The 19,089-nt window shown below is 44.1% G+C and overlaps 1 protein-coding gene across 3 annotated transcripts in view; it reads left to right on the forward strand.

Annotated features, from left to right (window-relative positions):
* Positions 1–17,669, forward strand: part of Psen1 (presenilin 1) — a 59,009-nt gene extending 41,340 nt beyond the window's left edge. For all 3 annotated transcript variants that reach the window (XM_021653629.2, XM_021653647.2, XM_021653637.2), the window contains 7 exons: positions 1,937–2,004; positions 4,714–4,934; positions 8,614–8,712; positions 9,078–9,164; positions 11,439–11,612; positions 14,531–14,649; positions 16,488–17,669. In XM_021653629.2, the coding sequence (XP_021509304.1) occupies positions 1,937–2,004; positions 4,714–4,934; positions 8,614–8,712; positions 9,078–9,164; positions 11,439–11,612; positions 14,531–14,649; positions 16,488–16,643 (924 nt within the window). In that variant the 3' untranslated portion in view covers positions 16,644–17,669. The remainder of the gene's footprint in view (positions 1–1,936; positions 2,005–4,713; positions 4,935–8,613; positions 8,713–9,077; positions 9,165–11,438; positions 11,613–14,530; positions 14,650–16,487) is intronic.
* Positions 17,670–19,089: the final 1,420 nt, after the last annotated feature.

The raw sequence follows: 19,089 nt of genomic DNA on the forward strand, positions 1-19,089 counted from the left end.
GTATTAATAATCAAGTAATTAGGAAAACTTTGTACACTTTAGTTAAATTTAAATAATTAATTTTTAAAAATTAGTTTCTGTGAAAGAATTGAAAATCCAGAAAGAAAAATATATACCAGGGCATTAATAGTAATTGGCTGAGGAGAGAGAAATATCAAATGTATGCAGATGTAAATAATACAGATTGCATATGTAGGGAAAGGTTAAATTGTAGGTTCATACCTGTGAGTAGACTATTACTTAAAAATACTCTAAAGGTGCTTGGTGTGAGCTGTGACAATGTCTATAATAAGAAGGAGGCCCGCTGGCAATTGTTATATATCCCTATGACGCCCAGGTTGAGGAAGGAAGGTTGTGAATCTGTGGCCCTTCTAGGCTAGATAGTCAGATCCAGCCCCCTTCCCAAACCAGATGTTTTTGTTTTTAGCATAAAAAGCATAAATACGAAGCTGTATACTGCTTGGTTTGAATTTGGTTAAAAGGCTTTTACACATGCCGACACTTGTAGATAAAAATTGTGTGAAAAGAAGCTTTCTTTTGGGCTGGAAAGATGGTTCAGTGGTTAAGAACACTGGCTAGTCTTCCAGAGGTCTCAAGTTCAGTTCCCAGCAACCACACGGTGGCTTGTGATGATCTGTAATGTGATCTGATGCCTTCTTCTGGCATGCAGGTGTACATGCAGATAGGAGCACTCATATACATAAAATAACTAAGTAAATTTTTAAAAAAAGTTTTCTTTTAGTATTTTCATGTTTTCTAAATTCTTTGACTCTTTGAATTTCTTAGTATTTGTTACTTTTTTTTTTTTATTCCTGAAGTACTAGAAATTGAACCCAGGACTCCCCTGCCTGTTAGACAAGGATTCTACAATGACTTATAAACCAGCATAATTTGGGTCAGAAATTTTAAAGAATTTCAAGAATGTGTATGAGCAGGAATTTTTAAACAGCTTTACGGATGCTTTATAACTAATGTGTATGTGTGCGTGTCTGTGTAGGTGTCAGCATATGAGTACAGGTGCCTGTGGCGGCCACAAGTTTCAGATCTCCCAGGTTTCAGATCTGTCCAGTGTGGGTACTGGACACCTAATCTGGGCTCTCAAGAAGTGCAGTAAATGCTCTTAACCACTAAGCCATCTTTCCAGCCCCTTTATTGCTCTTTTTGTCCATCTTTTTTCTTTCCATTTATGGGCCAGAATAAATAATAGAAATTATCTTTATTGTGAATGCCAACTGTTGTCTTTTGTTTATTTTAGGAAAGAATTTTTAAAATATGTTAGCTGCTTCTAAATGTGTATTATTTATATACATATATACGTCTTTATGAGTTTTGTGTTTGAGACTCAGACTAGTACCCAAGGTTTCAGTACTACTATTCACTGATCCTGAAGCTTCATTGGTTCTTTCATTTAAAAGTAGAACATGGAGAGATGGCTCAGAGGTTAAAATGACTGGCTGCTTTTCCAAAGGTTCAGTTCCCAGCAACCGCTGGTGGCGCATAACCATCTATAATGAGATCTGCTGCCCTCTTCTGGTGTGCAGGTGTACATGCAGACAGAACATTGTACACATAATAAATAAAAGTAGAACGTGGAAGCTGGTCAGTGGTGTCACGTGCCTTTAATCCCAGTATTCAGGAGGTAGAGGCAAATCTCTCTGAGTTGGAGGACAGCCAGGACTACACAGAGAAATCCTGTCTCAAAAACAAAATAAAACAAAAACAATCAGATAAACAAAAAATAGAACACGAGCATGGGATAGAATCCAGTAATAGAGCAACTACCAGCATCTGTAAGGCCATGGTTCGATCCCAGGCACTACAAAGAGGGGAAAGTAGAGCATTAGCATAGGCCTGTTTCTGATGTTAAGAGCCTCCTTATTTATTTAGGAGGAATCTATGGAATCTGCTGGTTATATTTGAACTGTCTCTTTTCTAGGTCATTCATGCCTGGCTTATTGTTTCATCTCTATTGTTGCTGTTCTTTTTTTCATTCATTTACTTGGGGTAAGTAATAAGAGTTTTTTTGGTCTCTTTTCATTAACTCTGGCACCCATCACTGCCCTTAGAGCCATGTATCTTGTTGACGAATTATTCTTTAAGTAGTCATTTTTCCATATACTATGTCTTGACTGTATATAAAAGATGAGTTAGTACTGATAGGGGTATTGTCTTTTATTTAATTTATTATTATTTGTATGTATGTGAACACAGTCACCCATAGGAAGGTCAGAGGACAACTTTCAGCAGTCTGTTTTCTCCTTCCACCCTGGGTTCGTGGATCAAATTCAGGTAGTCAAGCTTGCCAGGCAACTAACTGCATTTACCCATTGAGCCATCATACTGGCCAAGTAGAGAAGTTATATACATACATACATACATGCACACGTACATATATGTGTGGATATATACAAGTATGTATGTAAGTACACCAATTCATTTAATAAGGCTGGGACCACCTGCCACAGTATACATGTGGTAGTCCAGAGGACAACCTGGGGGTGTCGGTTCTTGCTTTCCACCACACGGATCCTGGGAATAGAATCCCAGCCATTAGTCTTCATGGCAAGCATCTGTATGCATGGAGTTATCCCAGCAGCCCGGCAGCAGGGATTCTTTGTTTCTTGTTTGCAATAAGAAATGTAAGGATTCACGGCTGGGGCTGTAGACATGGCTCAGCACTGGCTGTTCTGGAGAGGACCTGGGCTTGGTCCCCAGCATCCACATCTCACAGTCATCTGTAACCCAGTTCTGGGGGATCCTCTGTCTTCTTCCAGCTTCTTCGGGCACCAGGTCCACATACCATACATACATGCAGACAAAAACATTCATACACATAAATAAATTTTGAACAATTAAAAAGAAAAAGGCTGTGATAGAACTATGTGTAATACTATCATTTGTATCTAATAAGAATGCATATGTTTGTGGGGCTGGGGATGTAGCTCAGTTAGTGTACATAAAGCCATGGGTTCCATCCACAGCATTACATAAACCTGGCATACAGGCAGGAGGATCAGAAGTTCAAGGTCTTCCTTTGTTGCTGATTGAGGGCAAGCCCATCTTTCAACCCTGTGTAGGGGCAGGGAGTATGTATCAGATAGACTCCATGGAAGGGTAACATAAAGTGGATAATACAGTATTGTTTTCCCTGGAGAGAACAACTATGGGGCAGGAGGGAGGGAAACTTGTTACATATCTTTATATGAATCTATGCATACTCGCTTAAAGTTGAGGATAGTTTCATTTTAGGATACCTGAAACGCTTAGTGTAATATACATTGCCACCTCATTCAGAAATTTTAACATTTTGCTTTATTTTGGAATTTAAAAATAGAAAAATTGTCTTCCTGGATAGTCCCCATGGTCCACAGTTTGTGCTTAAATATATTCTTTGTCTTTATCTGCTTAGGATGTCATTCATAGTTAACAATCTCTTAGATGATAGATTTTGTTTTCCAGAAGTTAAAATAGTAGGGTGTTGTTGTTGTTGTTTTTGTTGTTTTTTTATGTAAAAAATTTAAGCAGGATCTGGGGAGGTGGCTTAGGCATCAGTGTTTGCATGAGGGCCTGAGTTTGGATACCCAAACCCCACACAGAAGCTGGGTGCAGTGGCAAGCTCCTATAACCCCAGCAATGGGTCCCAGGAACTTACTGGCCAGGCAAGCTAGCCAAAGCAACAAGCATCAAATCCATTGAGAGATGTTGTCTCAAACAATAAGGCAAGTGTCACCTTGAGGTCTCTACATGTGCCTTTATAGGTAGGCTCACCCACAACAGCACACACTGAGTGCTAAGCAGTGGGCTAGGAGTGTAAGTCCGTGGTGGACACATGCTCACTGTGCGAGAGGCCTTGTGTGCCATTCCAGCAACACATAGACACTCTAATTTTTAAGCTGGGGGTGGTAGCCTGTGCCCTTTAATCCCAGCACTCGGGAGGCAAAGGCAGATGGATCTCTGTCTCCAAAAAAAAAAACAAAAACAAAAGCCTAAGTCCTGTCATTCTTTTAGGGATTAATAGATAAATCTCCAGTTCCCTTCTTAGACACTGTTCTCATCTGTGAGGATTGTGTTTGTTTCTGTAGCAACAGCACATCAAACTATATTCTCTGTGTGTGTGAGTGTGTGTGTGTGTGTGTGTGTGTGTGTAAAATTTGTGTTTCATAATGGATACCTTAAATTTCATTATGAGAATAGCATCAGCTGGTTGGTGGTGGCTTACACCTTTAATTCCAGCACTCAGGGAGGCAGAGGCAGGTAGATCACTGTGAGTTCGAGGCTAGATTGGTCTGCAAAGCAAGTTCCAGAACAACCAAGGCTACACAGAAAAACCCTATCTCAAAAAATAAAAAACAAAAACAAATTAGTACATTTTTTTTCTAGTTTCAGATACCTTAGGATTTCTTAAAATACAGTACGGTATTGTAGGTGATATGATTTACTTTTTTTAGTTTTGTTTTTATTTTTACAGCTATGACCTATGATACTATTTTTTTTCATTAATGCAAATAATGTAGTACCTGTTAAAATAAGTTCTACTTGAAGAAAGTGATTTTTAAGAAAAAGACGTTACATGAATAATAGTACAGCATAGGCCATAGTAAAAACAAATATGGGATTTGAATATTTAATATTTCAGAATCTTAGTGTCAAGCAATGTCTTCATGAAATTTATTGCACAGAAGTCACATCAGATCCTTGTTTGGTTTTCCTCAGGGAAGTATTTAAGACCTACAATGTTGCTGTGGACTACATTACAGTTGCACTCCTGATCTGGAATTTCGGTGTGGTGGGGATGATTGCCATTCACTGGAAAGGCCCCCTTCGACTGCAGCAGGCGTATCTCATTATGATCAGTGCCCTCATGGCCCTGGTATTTATCAAGTACCTCCCTGAGTGGACCGCATGGCTCATCTTGGCTGTGATTTCAGTATATGGTAAAACTCAAGACTGACATTTTGTTCATCACAGAAATCCTCACTGGTGTGTTCTCCTTCCTCTTCTAGTTCTCTTGAAACTTAAGGAAACTCTTAATGGTTATTTCCCATAGCTCTCCAGGGCTTTTTCCTCTTACAGTGCTAAGGATTGTACCTGGAACTAGTTCGTGCTAGGCAAGTGCTGTGCATGAGCCCCATCTTTAGCCCTAGGAGTGAGGACTTGTAAAATGTTTATTACAGCTTCCCAGTTTAAGTCTGAGCTGGGTTGATGGGAGGAGCCATAGTTTTGCTGATCAGAAGACTTGGATTCAAAACTCCTTCTCTTAGCATGTGCAGCCCTGGCTTTAGTCCCCAGACCACAGTGAACAAAAGCAAAATAATGTCTCTCACCAGTGGTTTTCTTGAGCTTTGATTTCCTTGTAGGGTGGGAACAAGTCTCTGGGATTGTGAGAGTTGAGTGAATTAAGTAGAAACTGAGAAGTGCTAGCGGAATGCCTAACACATGTAAATGTTCAGGTCGTTTTCAATTTCATTATTTGGGGGTGAAGAGCAGGTGTCCTGCATGAGCTGTAGAGGTCAGGTAACTCCTTCAGGAGTTGGTGCTCTTCTCCCTTCATGTGGGTTCTAGGAACTGAATGACTCAGATTGGCAGGGGTGGTGGCAGGCACCTCACTGCCCAATTACTTTTTTTCTTTCAAATTTTTATTTGTTGTGTATGGGTGTTTTGCCTGTAAGTATGTCTGTCCACAACTTGCCTGCCTTGTTCTGCAGAGGCTAGAGGAGGCTATTGTATTTTCTGGAACTGGACTTGCATCCAGTTGTGAGCTGCCATGTGGGTCCTGGGAACTGAACCCAGGTCCTCTAGAAAGAAGAGCAGCCAGAGCTCCTTATAACTGAGCCACCTCTCAGCCCCTCCTCAATTCATTTTTTTAAATGTATTTTTATTTTATGTGCGTTAGTGTGAAGGTGTCAGATCCCTTGGAATTGGCATTACAGACAGTTGTGAGCTGCCATGTGGGTGCTGGGAATTGAACCTGGGTCCACTTGGAAGAGCAGACGGCGCTCTTAACCACTGAGCCATCTCTCTAGCCCCCTTCCTCATTTCATTTTTAAGATCAAAATCAACAAGCAACTTCAATGGAATCACTCCTTTAAATATTGAATTTGTCCTAATGTGGTGTGCACATTTGTGATCTCAGCACTTGGGAGGTAGGGGCAGGGGGACCAGGAGTTTAAGATCATAGCTAATAAAGTAAGCCTGAGACCAGCCTGGGCCACTTTAAACCTTTTTCAAAAACAAAACAATTAAATAAGTAGTGAACTGTTAAGGATAGTGATAGCCACCTGTAATATCAACACTTGAGAGATGAAGGCAGGAGAATTAAAAATCAGCCCAGGCCATGTTTTGAGAGCCTGTCTGGAAGAAAAAAAGTTCTGAGGATGAGGTTTACATCTGTAAAATAAGCCCAACACCTGTTTATTTATTGTATGTAAAGTCAAGTCTACAAAGAGACCTGTGGATAGAGCCCACAACTGCAAAAAAGTCCTCAATAAAAACCTGTCACTTCAGACAAATGATGATGGTGCACGCATTTAATCCTAGCCCTCAACAGGCAGAGGCAGGTGGGTATCTGAGAGTTCAAGGCCAGTTTGGTGTACAAAGGAAGTTCCAGGACACCTAGGGCCACCCAGAGAAACCCTGTCTCAAACAAAACAAAATTAAACTTAAAAAATTGTAAATGTACTTTTTAACAACTGCTGTGACATGGGTCCTGAAAAGTCGCAATAATACTGTAGCCATAAGTAACAGCACTGAGGAGCTTTATCCTCCAGCTCTTGCTGTGAAAGCCAAAAAGTCCTTGTCAGTAGCCAGCATTTTAAAGAGCATGTTCCTTCAGCACTGTTGAGATTCTGGAAGTCTGTGGTGACCCATAACCAGAAACTGTCATCTCCCTTTAATTGATGGAGAAAAGCCCGTGGAAATAAAACTGAACCAGTTCTGTTACATACTTGAGCAAATAGTCAGGGTTAGAAAAATCATACTCCGTGCCCCATCTTCATGGTAACTTCATATTATTGATGAGGTTTTATAGATCCACCATCTGTCTCTGCATAGTGAGATTAGGAATGCCAGTTCTGGCTGTAGCTCTACTGGTAAAGGCACTTAACCACCAAGCCTGACAACCTGAGACCCCAGAGCCACATGCTGATGGGAGAGAGCCAGTCCCTGCATGCACACACACACTCGCAGGCAAGCACAGTGAATCATGTAATTTAAATTGCCGGCCCAGGGTGTCAGTGAGGTAGCTACCACAGGGTTTTTTGTTGCAAAGAAGCTTGAAGTTAGAGAGGTAAATTACTTTCCTAGCACGTGTGGCTTGGTGTGGAATCTGAATTCTCAGCCCATGTTATTCTCTCCGTGACCCTCAACCCTCTGCTCGCCGCACAGGGGAGCCCTGTCCAGGGCCTCGAGACTTCTCAGTATAGAAGAGCTGTGCACCGCTGTCTCCACTCTGTGTCTTACAGTGTCTTGAGGTGTTTTGTCAGAAGTGTTCTGAAGCCTTTTAAGTAAATTAATTTTCATTCCTTTTAATTGCTTTAAAAATAACCAAATCTATTCATTGCAAGATTCTATAAGGGGAAACATGTCATAAAACCAAAATAGTTACAGGATGTGGGAGCTTTAAACCAGCTGAAGATCTCATCAGTTGCAAGTACAGAAAATTTCCTTTCTCTCACTTGAGCAAATGTAAATGGGGAGAGGAGACTGCTGCTGCATAGTTCTTACTGTCCCACAGAGACATGACCGTTTGAGTGACGACGATGTCAGCTGTCAGTTTCCATTTACAGTTTAGCTATGCCTGTTGGAGAGTTTTAAGTGTTGGAGGCTATTTTCTGGGATTCTATAGCACAGAAAATGTAAGAGAAATTGTAGCTCATGGAAAAAAAAAATGGTGTCAGAATCAGACATAGTTTAGTCATATTGCTTCTTCTCTGAGCTGCTGTTTTGTAAAATATGTCTGTTTTTAGTGCCACGTATGTCCTGAGACCTAAGTATGTGTGAAGTACTTTATTTGACTGAAAACAGGAAATATGAACTTTGTCATGCACAGAGCAACTGTTGTATTTGTGCAAGTTCCTTAACGATGCGTGCCTGCTTTGTGGTGCTGGGGACTGAGCACAGCCCCGCACGCTGCACCCTGGTTCTGCATTATCGGTAAAGAAAGGGTGCTCTCCTCTGCTCTACTCTGATATTTTGAAATTTTTGACATTTTGAATAAAGTGTTTATTTGTAATTTATGGGTGAAAATTTTAACAATAACTCCCTCCCATTTCTGCTTGTCACAGATTGAGACCTGTTCTAGAACAGTTGTCTTGCTGTCTCTCTGCCTCTTTCCTTCAAGCTGAGAAGACTCGTGTCTAGACCCCAGGAATCACACAGTAGACTGAGCTCACAGCAGTGAGGCCAAAGTGTAATTTGCTCAGGTCTTCTGTGGGTTCTCTTTTATGTCTGTTTAGGTTGCTTTTCTCTTACTTGCTTAACTGCAAGTATTTTCATATTTACCCAACATATTTTTGTAAAAATACATTAAGCCTTAGTTAAGTCCTCCCTGCATATATTCATTTACACATTTTAGTCAGCCTATTTTATTGGGTGTCTTTCTTTTTCTTTTTCTAGATTTGGTGGCTGTTTTATGCCCCAAAGGTCCACTTCGTATGCTGGTTGAAACAGCTCAGGAAAGAAATGAGACTCTCTTTCCAGCTCTTATCTATTCCTGTAAGTATGCTAGAATGCTGTTTTAGTGCGTTCAGTTTTAAGGTCAGAAGTCAGAAGAGAGCATTGAATCCCTGGAACTTGATTTATAGATGGTTATGAGCCACCATGTGGGTACTGGGAACCAAACCTGGGTCCTCTACAAGAGCAGCCAGTACATTCATGATTCTTAACCCCTAAACCATTTTTCCAACCCCAGTGCCTTGTGTTTTTTAACCTGCAATCTTTGAATGTTTTAATCCTCATTTACTTCTGATTGCTTAACCCTTGAGACGACCTCACGAAGACTGTGGTTTCTGTAGAGAAATAATGGCCTCTTGCTTGCTAGGGCTTTGAGTATTCACCTGCAGTTTCTTCTTTCTCAACAGCAACAATGGTGTGGTTGGTGAATATGGCTGAAGGAGACCCAGAAGCCCAAAGAAGGGTACCCAACAACCCCAAATATAACACACAAAGTAGGTGACACTTATTTGTAAATGCCCTAGTTTTCTGGGTTGTCATTTGTCAATAAGTAGTTGAAGTTATGAGGTGGTAATTTCAACCTTCTCTTTGGTCACACTCTCCTTGCTGGAGCTCAGGCCAGGGTACTTGCCTGTCATTGAGAAGCCATGTATGTAAGGGGACATGTGACAATGAAGGCTATCACAGAGAATCTCACAGAGAAACTGGCCATCCCCAGTAAATGTACATAGCACTATTCAAGGAACTGAAACTCTCCAAGCCACCAGTCTGCACTGAGTTAAGATGCTGCCATTAATATATATATTTTTTTTTTTTAAAGATATATTTTTAAAAAAATGAATCTGGGCACAGTGACACATGACTGTAATTCCAGCACTCGGGCCCAACCAGAGACAGGCAGATCTCTGTGAGTTCAAGGTTAGTCTTGTGTATAGAGTGAGTCCAGGACAGCCAAGGCTACACAGAGAGACCCTGTCTCAAAAAAATAAAAACCAAACCAAAACAAAAAATGATGCTGTCTTCCTCTCCCCCATTCTCCAAATATATAAAAATGAGAACCTCAGAATGTCTGTAATCTCAGTGCTCTGGAGGTGGAGTCAAAAGGATTGTGAGCTGAAGGTGAGGCTTAACTGTGTAGGGTAATCCTGTCACCGAAAGGAGTAGGCGTCAGGGTGCATGGGGGTCTCTTGTCCAGCGGTACTGAGAACATTTGATGGGAGGTGTGGCATTGCTTACACTAAGAGGTCAGTGTCCAGTGGACTGTGGCTACTACAGAAGACTCTAAGAAAAACAACAGTCAGAAGCTATGCCAGAAAGGACTGAAGAACAGTGTGCTGTAAAAGGAAAGCAGAAAGGAATTGTCTTAAAAAGACAAACCTTAGAAAGCTGAAAAAGAAAAAAACATTAAAATTCAGAAGAGAACAGTGGGCCTTGTTTGCATTGCTGTTTGGGTTACAGAGCCAAGAGACCTGCATCTGGGAAGAGGCAAGAAGATACGTGGTGCTGGGAACGCAGATCTGTGTCTTAAAGCTGGCAGGCCTCAGTTCTGCAGAGCATGAGGCCGCAGAACAAAGTGGCACTTGACCTGTGACAGACCAAAGACAGGAGAAGGTTGATAGAAACCTGATTTAAAATAAAATTTCTTATTTTATACACACACATACAAACAAATGCATATGATTTTAATTTTACTTATGTATAATTTTCATGTGTTTGAGTGTTTTGCTGCCTGTGTGTGCACACGCGAAGCTGGAACCTGCAGAGATCAGCAGAGGGCATCAGATCCCATGTATCTATGGATGATTGTCAGCCACCATGTGGGTGCTGGGAACCAAACCCAAGTCCTCGGCAGAGCCATCCCTCCAGCCCCAAGTCTGGGTATCATATTAAGCTAAAGAAAGAAAGAAAGTTGTGACTCTGGCTTAGTCAGGGTCACTATTGCTGTGAGAAAAACACCATGACTTAAGAAACTTGGGGAGGAAAGGGTTTACTCAGCTTGCTCTTCAACAGCACTGTCCATCACTGAAGGAAGTCAGGGCAGGAACTCAAGCAGGGCAGGAACCTGGAGGAAGGAGCTGAGCCAAGGCCATGGAGGGGTGCTGCTTACTGGCTTGCTCCCCCTGCTTTTTTGTACAGCTCAGGGTTTGTCCCCACCCACAATGGACTGGGCTTTCCCCATCAATCACTGATTAAGAGAACAGGCTTGCCCACAGCTCCAGCTTGATCACATGGAGGCACTTTCTCAGTTGGGCTCTCTCTCTCTCTGATGAGTCTAGTTTGTGTCAAGTTGACGTAGAACTAGCCAGCACACTGTATGCCGTATGAGTGTGAGTGTATTTTTGGGTGTTAGGAGTTTCTTTCAACAAATGCTGATTGATCACTAGACATTCCCAGTGCTCTGGAGATAGAGTACTGAACAAGACGTTTCCTGATGGTTCACAGGGCGCAGGTTCGTTACCATTTCCTGCTCTGCCACCTTTGACATACTGGGTTGTCCACAGCTCCTTGTGGTCTTGGTGGTTGCAGTGCTGGGCATTATATCTAGACTGCATGCAGGAAAGATTGAGGCCATGTCTTCCTTCCTTAAAAAGAGGAAGGAAAGGGGGAAATGTCAACACTAGACAGCACCAAGGCCTAGTTCTCAGCTGTAGAACTTACACTGAGAAAAAGAGTAGAGGAATTGCTGTGCTTGCCTTAACTCTGGCCTCTAGAAAATGGAAGAAATGACTCTAAGTGTTGTACTGTAGCTGCTACCTTCTCTCTTACAGGGGCGGAAAGGGAGACACAGGACACTGATACTGGGACCGATGATGGTGGCTTCAGTGAGGAATGGGAAGCTCAAAGGGACAGTCACCTGGGGCCTCATCGCTCCACTCCTGAGTCAAGAGCTGCTGTCCAGGAACTTTCTGGCAGCATCTTGACTAGTGAAGACCCAGAGGAAAGTACGTGCATCCATCTCTGTCTGCAGGCATGGGTTTCTTTAAGCGGCTGTATCGTCCATCTCTCAAAAGTACATTGAATTGTTCTGGGGATATAGCTTATTGAAGTGTTTACCACACAAGTATGGTGGCCTGAATTTAATCTCCAACACTCACATTAAAAAAAAAATTTTTTTTTGGCACATTCTTATACACCTGTGACCCCAGCACTGGGGAGGTAGAGGCAGGAGGGTCCCTAGGGCTTGCTGGCCAGCCAGTCTAACTGAATCTTTTCCAGCTCCAATGTGAGACCTTGTCTCCAAAACAAAGATGGACAGGGATTGAAGACACCAGATGTACACACACACACACAACCCCAGTTCCCCCTCTTTTAATACAGACACACAAAAGAGGGGAAATGATCAATTAAAGAGCCTAAGGAGACAATGCTGAACAGCACTGTAGCAGTTTGGGGGATGTCACTAACAGTTGTTGAGTTTTAATAGCTAAGTTGCTAAGTTTGTTAATTGCCAAGGTCTGGCCTTCAATATTTCTTTTTGTTTTTTTGGGGGTGAGGTAGGGGGTTGTGTCTCACTATATAGCTCTGTCTGGCCTGCCTTTCCTTCCTGAGTTCTGGGATTAATGGTGCACCAGTACACTCTGCCCTTCAAGGGTTTTTAGTTCTCTCTTGACCCCTGTTTTATGGCCGCTGACTGCCACTCTTGAACGTGCGAGCATCCAGTGTCTGCGTGTTTGTATCTGATTGTGATATGTGTCAGAGCAGACACAGTTTCATACAACAGTCTGTGTACTCTAAATTTTGTTTCCAGAACTTTTCTTGTGTGTGGGGGGTAATGCATGTATATGTGTGCGTGTGCACTCACCCATGTGAGTATGAAGGGGGAGGTCAGTATGAGGTCTTGCTCACTCACCACCTTTTTTCTCTCTCTCACTGCGTCTTTGATCAGGTTTTTTTTTTTCAGATAGGCTGTCTCTGTTTGTTCTGTGATGAAACAGGTTTCAGTAATTTATACGGCAGACTTCTCTCCTCAGCTGCTGATTTTTTGGTAACTGCAGCTTTTTTTTTTTTTTTTTTTTTTTTTTGAGACAGTCCCTCAGGAGCTGGCTGGCTATGCTCCTGGGATCCTTCTATCTCTCTCTCCTTCCCCGTCTACTCCTCCAGCGCTGGGATTGCAGGTGTGCACTGTGTCCAGTGCTGGCATTACACATGTTGTTGTACGTTTTTAAAACTCTTATTTACATTTCTTTTATCTTTTTCTCCCTTCTCCGCCCCAGTCCCTTCCAACAGATAGAAGAGAGAAAGGGTTAGTGGGAGAGGGGTGCAGTTCTCTTAGCTGCTTCCTGCTGGTTAGGGTGATCAGGTTCCTTGGAGCCCGTCCAATCCTCGTTTCAGGAGATCTCCAACTTCCTGTCTCACAACAGCAACCAGGAGCAGCAGGGGGGAAGCAGGAGCAGCCTTGTTCTTTCTCAGAGCTCACACTCTCTGGGCTCTGGCATTTGTTCTCTCTTAGAGTCCTCAGAGTTAAAGTATCTGCAGCTGGCAAAGAGCTCCTCTCAGAGCCCGTGTGAGGCAGATAATCTGCTGCTGTGGACTGTTTGAATCAGTCCCACATCCCACACCTGGGAGCAAGACAAAAACGTGTTCTATCCACAACATACACATGTGCACTATGTCCAGCTTCCAGGGATGTTGGAGATCCAAACTCAGGTCATGCCTACTGCAAGAACTCTACCCACTGAGCTGTCTCCCCAGCCCCAGACAGCTTCCTAAAGGTCAGAATGTAACCCAGTCACTAAAGACATCATTTTATACCGCTGCTGTGTCATTTTATATGAAATGTCTCGAAAAGGCAAATTCATAGAAATAAAAAAATGAGGGAACAAAACCAAAAAGGTGATGACTTTAATCCCAGCACATAGGAGGCAAAGGCAGGTGGATCTATGTTAGTTCCAGGCCAGCCAGAGCTACATAGTAAGACCCTGACTCCAAAAAAAGAAAAGAGGAGGAGGAGAAGGAAGAAGAAGAAAGGAAAGAAAGGAGAGAGAAGGAGAGAAAGAAAAGAAAAGAAAGAGAGAGTGAGGGAGGGAGGGAGGGAGAGAGAAAGAAAGAGAGAGAGGAAGGGAAGGAGGGAGGGAGAGAGAGAGAGAGAGAGAGAGAAAGAGGGAAGGAGGGAGAGAGAGAGAGAGGCCTTATGGTTACTTCCAGTTTGGGCAGGGCCAGTGGCACAGGGTGCCTCACTGGCATGGTTGGGTGTGGATTGTGATACCAATCATTCATTCTGAGCTTTACACAGTCACTGTGCCACACCCTTAGAGAGTAGAGAGGATTTCACAAGTTAGACCTCAGGCCGCATGTGAGGTCTTGTAAGGACTCTGTCCAGGTTCTGGGTGTGAGCTAGGTGTTGACAGAAGTCAGTCGTGTTGTTGCTAGGTAAGCTCACTGAGATGGGACAGCAGTGTCCGCTGAGACTCCACAGTCACAGAGTCTCAAATCCCTGGTGTAGACAACACAACATAAAGAAAAATATCTTTCTGAAGCCTAAACAGTATCCTCTACTGACCTGTCATTCAGTGTGGAACTGTTTTTTTGATTCGTTTGCTTTGGTGTTTGAGACTGAGTCTCACCATGTTGCCCACACAGGCCTTACACTCCTAGTCATCCGCCTACTCAGCCTCCTGAGTAGCTCAGAATGTGGGTTCATGCCACCATGCCCCGCTTGGGGTCATATATTTGAATTATGAAATCACAGCTGTCGGGTGTGGTAGCTCACACTTGTAGTCCTAGGGCTTGAGTGGCTGAGTCAGGAGGTTCACAAGTCCGAGGCTAACCTGGGCTACATAACAAGCCCATGTTCGGGGGAGGAAAAAAGCGTAGGAAAGAATGACAGACTTCCTTACATCTTTAATGTTTCTATTTTCAGGGGGAGTAAAGCTTGGATTAGGAGATTTCATTTTCTACAGTGTTCTTGTTGGTAAGGCTTCAGCAACCGCCAGTGGGGATTGGAACACAACCATAGCCTGCTTTGTAGCCATATTAATCGTAAGTATATGCTAACAGCATAGGTCAAAACACTGAATTCTGCATACCTTTATGATCATTTGCCTTCAATGTGTTTGTGCACATACACTGTTACAGACGTGTGACAGAGAACAACTGGTCTTTCCTCCCACCTGAGGCAGGGTCTCTCTTGTATTTGCCACTGAGCTGTGCACTCCAAGCTAGTTTCCCATCTGTCCTCCTGTCCACTTCCCATGTTTCATAGGGACGCTAGGGTTGCAGGTGAGTGCTTTCACTATGGCCAGCTCTTTACAAGAGTTGCAGGGATCAGGCTGGGGTCAACAGGCTTGGGTGGCAAGCGCTTTTACCTGCCGAGCCATCTTCCAGCCATAACGATTTCCTTTTGACTCTAGGTAGGCTAAGAATTCCAATCCCTTGAGAAGCTTTTTTTAAATGGATAATTAGACCCTGCCTGAGTAGTTCTGCACTCTGGCCACACATTAAAATCACCCATTGCTTCCAGCCAGCCATGTCTTGTCTGTGAAGAAGTGTGTTGCTGAGTCTGAACGAACAGGAGCATCATGCCCTTGCTGTGTTCCCTTCCCACACTAGCTTTTGGTGTCAGTACTGTGCTCCTCTTTGTCCTACCCTGAGAGAGTGCACTTCATTAGTTCTCCAGCAAATTGTGGATTCTGCTGATTAGAAACTGCTTTGAGCCAAGTGGTGGGGCACGCCTCTAACCACAGCACTCAGGGGGCGGAGGCAGGTCCATCTCTGAGGTCAAGGCCAGCCTGCTCTATAGAGCGAGTTCTAGGACAGCCAGGGCAACACAGAGAAACCAAAAAAAAAAAAAAAGAAAGAAAAGGAAGAAATGAGTCCAGCGGCACAGGACTCAGCAAGGACCCCTGGTTCATGAAGAGAGTCGTATCGTGTTGAGTGGTTTTATATCTGCAGCACAGCCTGCAGCAGGGTTGATTTGTAACAGCAGTTTTGCAGTCCTGTGGCTTTCAAAACTGACTTAGAAAACTAGATGAATTGCCGTACACCTTTTAGTCCTGGGATCTGGAGGCAAAGTAGGCTGATCTCTGAATCCAAGGCCAGCCTGGTTAAATTCTAGGCTACGTAGTGAGATCCTTTCTCAAAAATAAAAACCTGACTTACTAATAACATATGAAATGTTCTTACTGCTTGGAGTTGGGGCATACAGTTCAGTTGCTAGAGTGCTTGCCTAGCATATACAAAGACTTGCATTCGATCCTCAGCCACACAGAACAGGCATGGTGGCACAGCCTAGCCCAACAGAGCAAGGGCAGAAGAAGTTCAAGGTCATCCTTAGCTATATGGAGGATCTGAGGCTAGCCTGAGTTATATAAGATGGTCTCGATAGAAAAAAAAAATTTTTTTTCCTATTTAATCCAGGCATCCATGCACACTTATATCCTGGCACTTAGGAGGCAGAGCACAGGAGGATGTAGAGTTTGAGGCCAGTCTGGGCTGTGAGTATAAATGAAGAAGAGCAGTGACTGCGCTTTCATAGAGGATCACACTCAGCATGCACTGGGCCCCGGGTCCATCTGCAGCATGGACTTCCTTGTCTCCTCTCATCCCTCCCATCTTCTCCCACCTCCCTTTGTCTTGAGCCGGCTTGACTGCCTCGTCCAGGCTGGGCTCAGATTCTAGGCTTGGGTAACCCTGCCTCAGCCTCCTGAGTAGCTGGTATGTTGCTGTCAGGCCCAGTTCCAGAAGCTGCTTTTTTTTTCATGACTCCAGAGTTCATGACATGTTATTGTAAAAGTTAAGGTCAAAGAGAATGTTCAGTGACCGTGGTACGTGTAGCTGTGTGAAGTGCCTCTGTCCTAAGTATGCCTCTGTCTCCACAGGGCCTGTGCCTTACGCTACTACTACTCGCCATTTTTAAGAAAGCATTGCCAGCTCTTCCCATCTCCATCACCTTTGGGCTTGTTTTCTACTTTGCCACGGATTATCTTGTGCAGCCCTTTATGGACCAACTTGCATTCCATCAGTTTTATATCTAGCATTTCTGCAGTTAGAACCCATGGATGTTTCTTCTTTGATTATAAAAGGACCCTGAGGAGGATGCAGACGATTTTCCTGTGTCCTCAGCAACGTCAAGACTCCCGCTGGACCCCGGCAGCTTCCTTCCGAGCTTCCCTGGCCATCTGCGCTGTTGGACTTCGGAAGGAAATGTCTGCAGAAAATGCTTTCCAACATTCACCATTGCTGTGAATGATGTCCCTCAGTGCAGAAACTACCAGATTTGGGGGACAAGGACAAGGAAACGTGCTGGGCCAAGAAGTTGCTGTGCGCTGCCAGCAGTTTGACCCTTGGCACGGAGACTTTACCAATGCTGGGAACTCTCAAGAGGTTAAATGAAGTGATGTGAACCAAACAGAACTGCCATCTTTCACACCATGTTGGAGATAATACATGTACTAGCTGAATCCTGGGCTGTCCAGGAGTTTCCATGAAGAAGTAGCATTGGGCCCGGGCCTCGCCCTCAGGCTCTTTGCTGCCCACCTCTAAGTTTCAATTAAGGACACCACCCTACACAAACCCCCTCTCCTGTCACATCAGTGGCTTTGGCCATTTTTGTTCTCAAGCACTGACACTTACCATCTGTGGTTGCCATTTCTTCCCAAGGCCAGTCTGGACAAATTTGGGGTTGCTTTATCCTGAGAGTTGTAACCTCAGGTTCCAAAGTCTATAATTTCTGGAAATGATGGAACTATTGCTCAAAAGTCCCCTGTCATCCTTAAGTAAATTCTGGATTTCCACGAAGTCCTCATTTTTAGACACACTTGAAAGCTTGCTTTGCCCAGGATGCGTCCTCTCCTCGTCTCTCCCTTGTCCCACAGCAGTTCTCTTTGACAGCAGACAAGGCAGCTCTGGGAGGTAGCTAGTGACCCTGAGAACCCAGGGTCTTCCTCATATGATGCAAATAATATGTGTCAAATCAGTGCTGTCAGCCTTGCTGCATAGCTCCTTGGATGGCAGATGGGATGTGTGCCCAAAAATTAAAGCGGTAAGTGGCTGGTGACGCACTCTCTGTCCTGGTGTTTCTTTTGTCACTGCACTCCACTGTCAGGGTCAGAACTTAAAACTAGGAGCTGGAGTAGAGCTCAGTGGTAGAATGTTTGTCTAACAAAGCCCTTGGTTCATTTCCCAGCACTGAAAAAAAACAAAAAAAACCCACAGAATTTGGAGTTAACGTCCAGTGCTAATAGTTTGTTAGTTCTTGAACCAATTGTGTTGATACAAAAAAAAAAAAAAGAGCTTGGAGAAAAGCTGTTTCTTGGTTAGCTGTGGGAGAACCTGGTGTTAGAACTAAACCAACTGCCAAGATGAAAGAGCAGGGGCCTACTGCAACCTTGGGAACGGGTGAGCTAGACACACAGGCAGGTGTGGAAGACAAGGTGGCGCTTTGTGGCTTCCAGTCTGCCTCGTGCCTCAGCGCAGTGCAGCATGTATGAAGTGGGCAGTGGCTGCGCTGCTGAGCTTTGCCCCACACTGTGGGTCAGCTAGGCAGAGCACAGACGGAGCAGGACTGCGTGCCTGTGACAGCTGCCTCAGCCAGGAGATCAGCTGAAAAAATGTGAGAAGCTGATGTGGCTCAAAAAAGGCCTGCTGGCTTTCTCTCCAGCCTATCCTATGAACCAGTTTGGGGTTCTCTTTAGAGTTTAGAAAACTTATTTTGGGTCATACATTCGTACTAGGGTGTGTGTGTGTGTGTGTGTGTGTGTGTTACTCTTGATCAAAGTTGGGGCGTTGGCCTTGCTAGCAAGTGCTCCATGAGTGAGCTACTCCTCCCTGAGCCTGGGATCCTCTTAGTAAGAGTTTGACCTTAGGAGTTAGGTCTAGTGCTTCCCGCAGTGGCGAGTCCACTGGCCCTGCTGGCCAGCCGGCCCCGCCTCACTGAGGTCTGGGCCAGTGAAAGGCTCTGTGTCAAGGAGCAAGGTGAACAGCGCCTGGGGAATGGTACCCGTGCAAAACAAACCAACTGAAAGAGCTGAAGTGTAGCCCTGTGCTAGAGCATGGTGCACTCAGCATTCTCAAGGCCCATAAAACCCAAGCAGGAAAATTAAGAGCCACGCAAGGGAAGAGAGGCTTGTGGTAGAAGGTTCTGTTGTTTTTATCATTGTGCATATGTGGAGTGGAGATGAGAGGACATTCCTGTGGTCACCAGGTACGCTGTAAGGCAAGAACCTGCCCACCATCTCACCAGCTCCTTTTTCCCTCACCCAGGCTGGAAGTTTTGATTCAAGGCACCTTTGCTGCTGTCAGCTAGAGCAGTTTGTGTAAGGGTCCCAAGTGTGTCCTGTTTCCTGACAAGAGAGTCCAGGCTGTGTTTGTATGCAGGTGTTTAAAGTCCAGGAGAGGGGTGGAGTCATGAGGTCACTGACTCCAGCCCACTTGATGGAAAGACACCGGGAAGAAAGGCGGTGGCTTTAGGGCACAGGGCAT

This window comes from Meriones unguiculatus, chromosome 7 (assembly GCF_030254825.1).
Source record: "Meriones unguiculatus strain TT.TT164.6M chromosome 7, Bangor_MerUng_6.1, whole genome shotgun sequence".
NCBI classification, from domain to species: Eukaryota; Metazoa; Chordata; class Mammalia; order Rodentia; family Muridae; genus Meriones; species Meriones unguiculatus.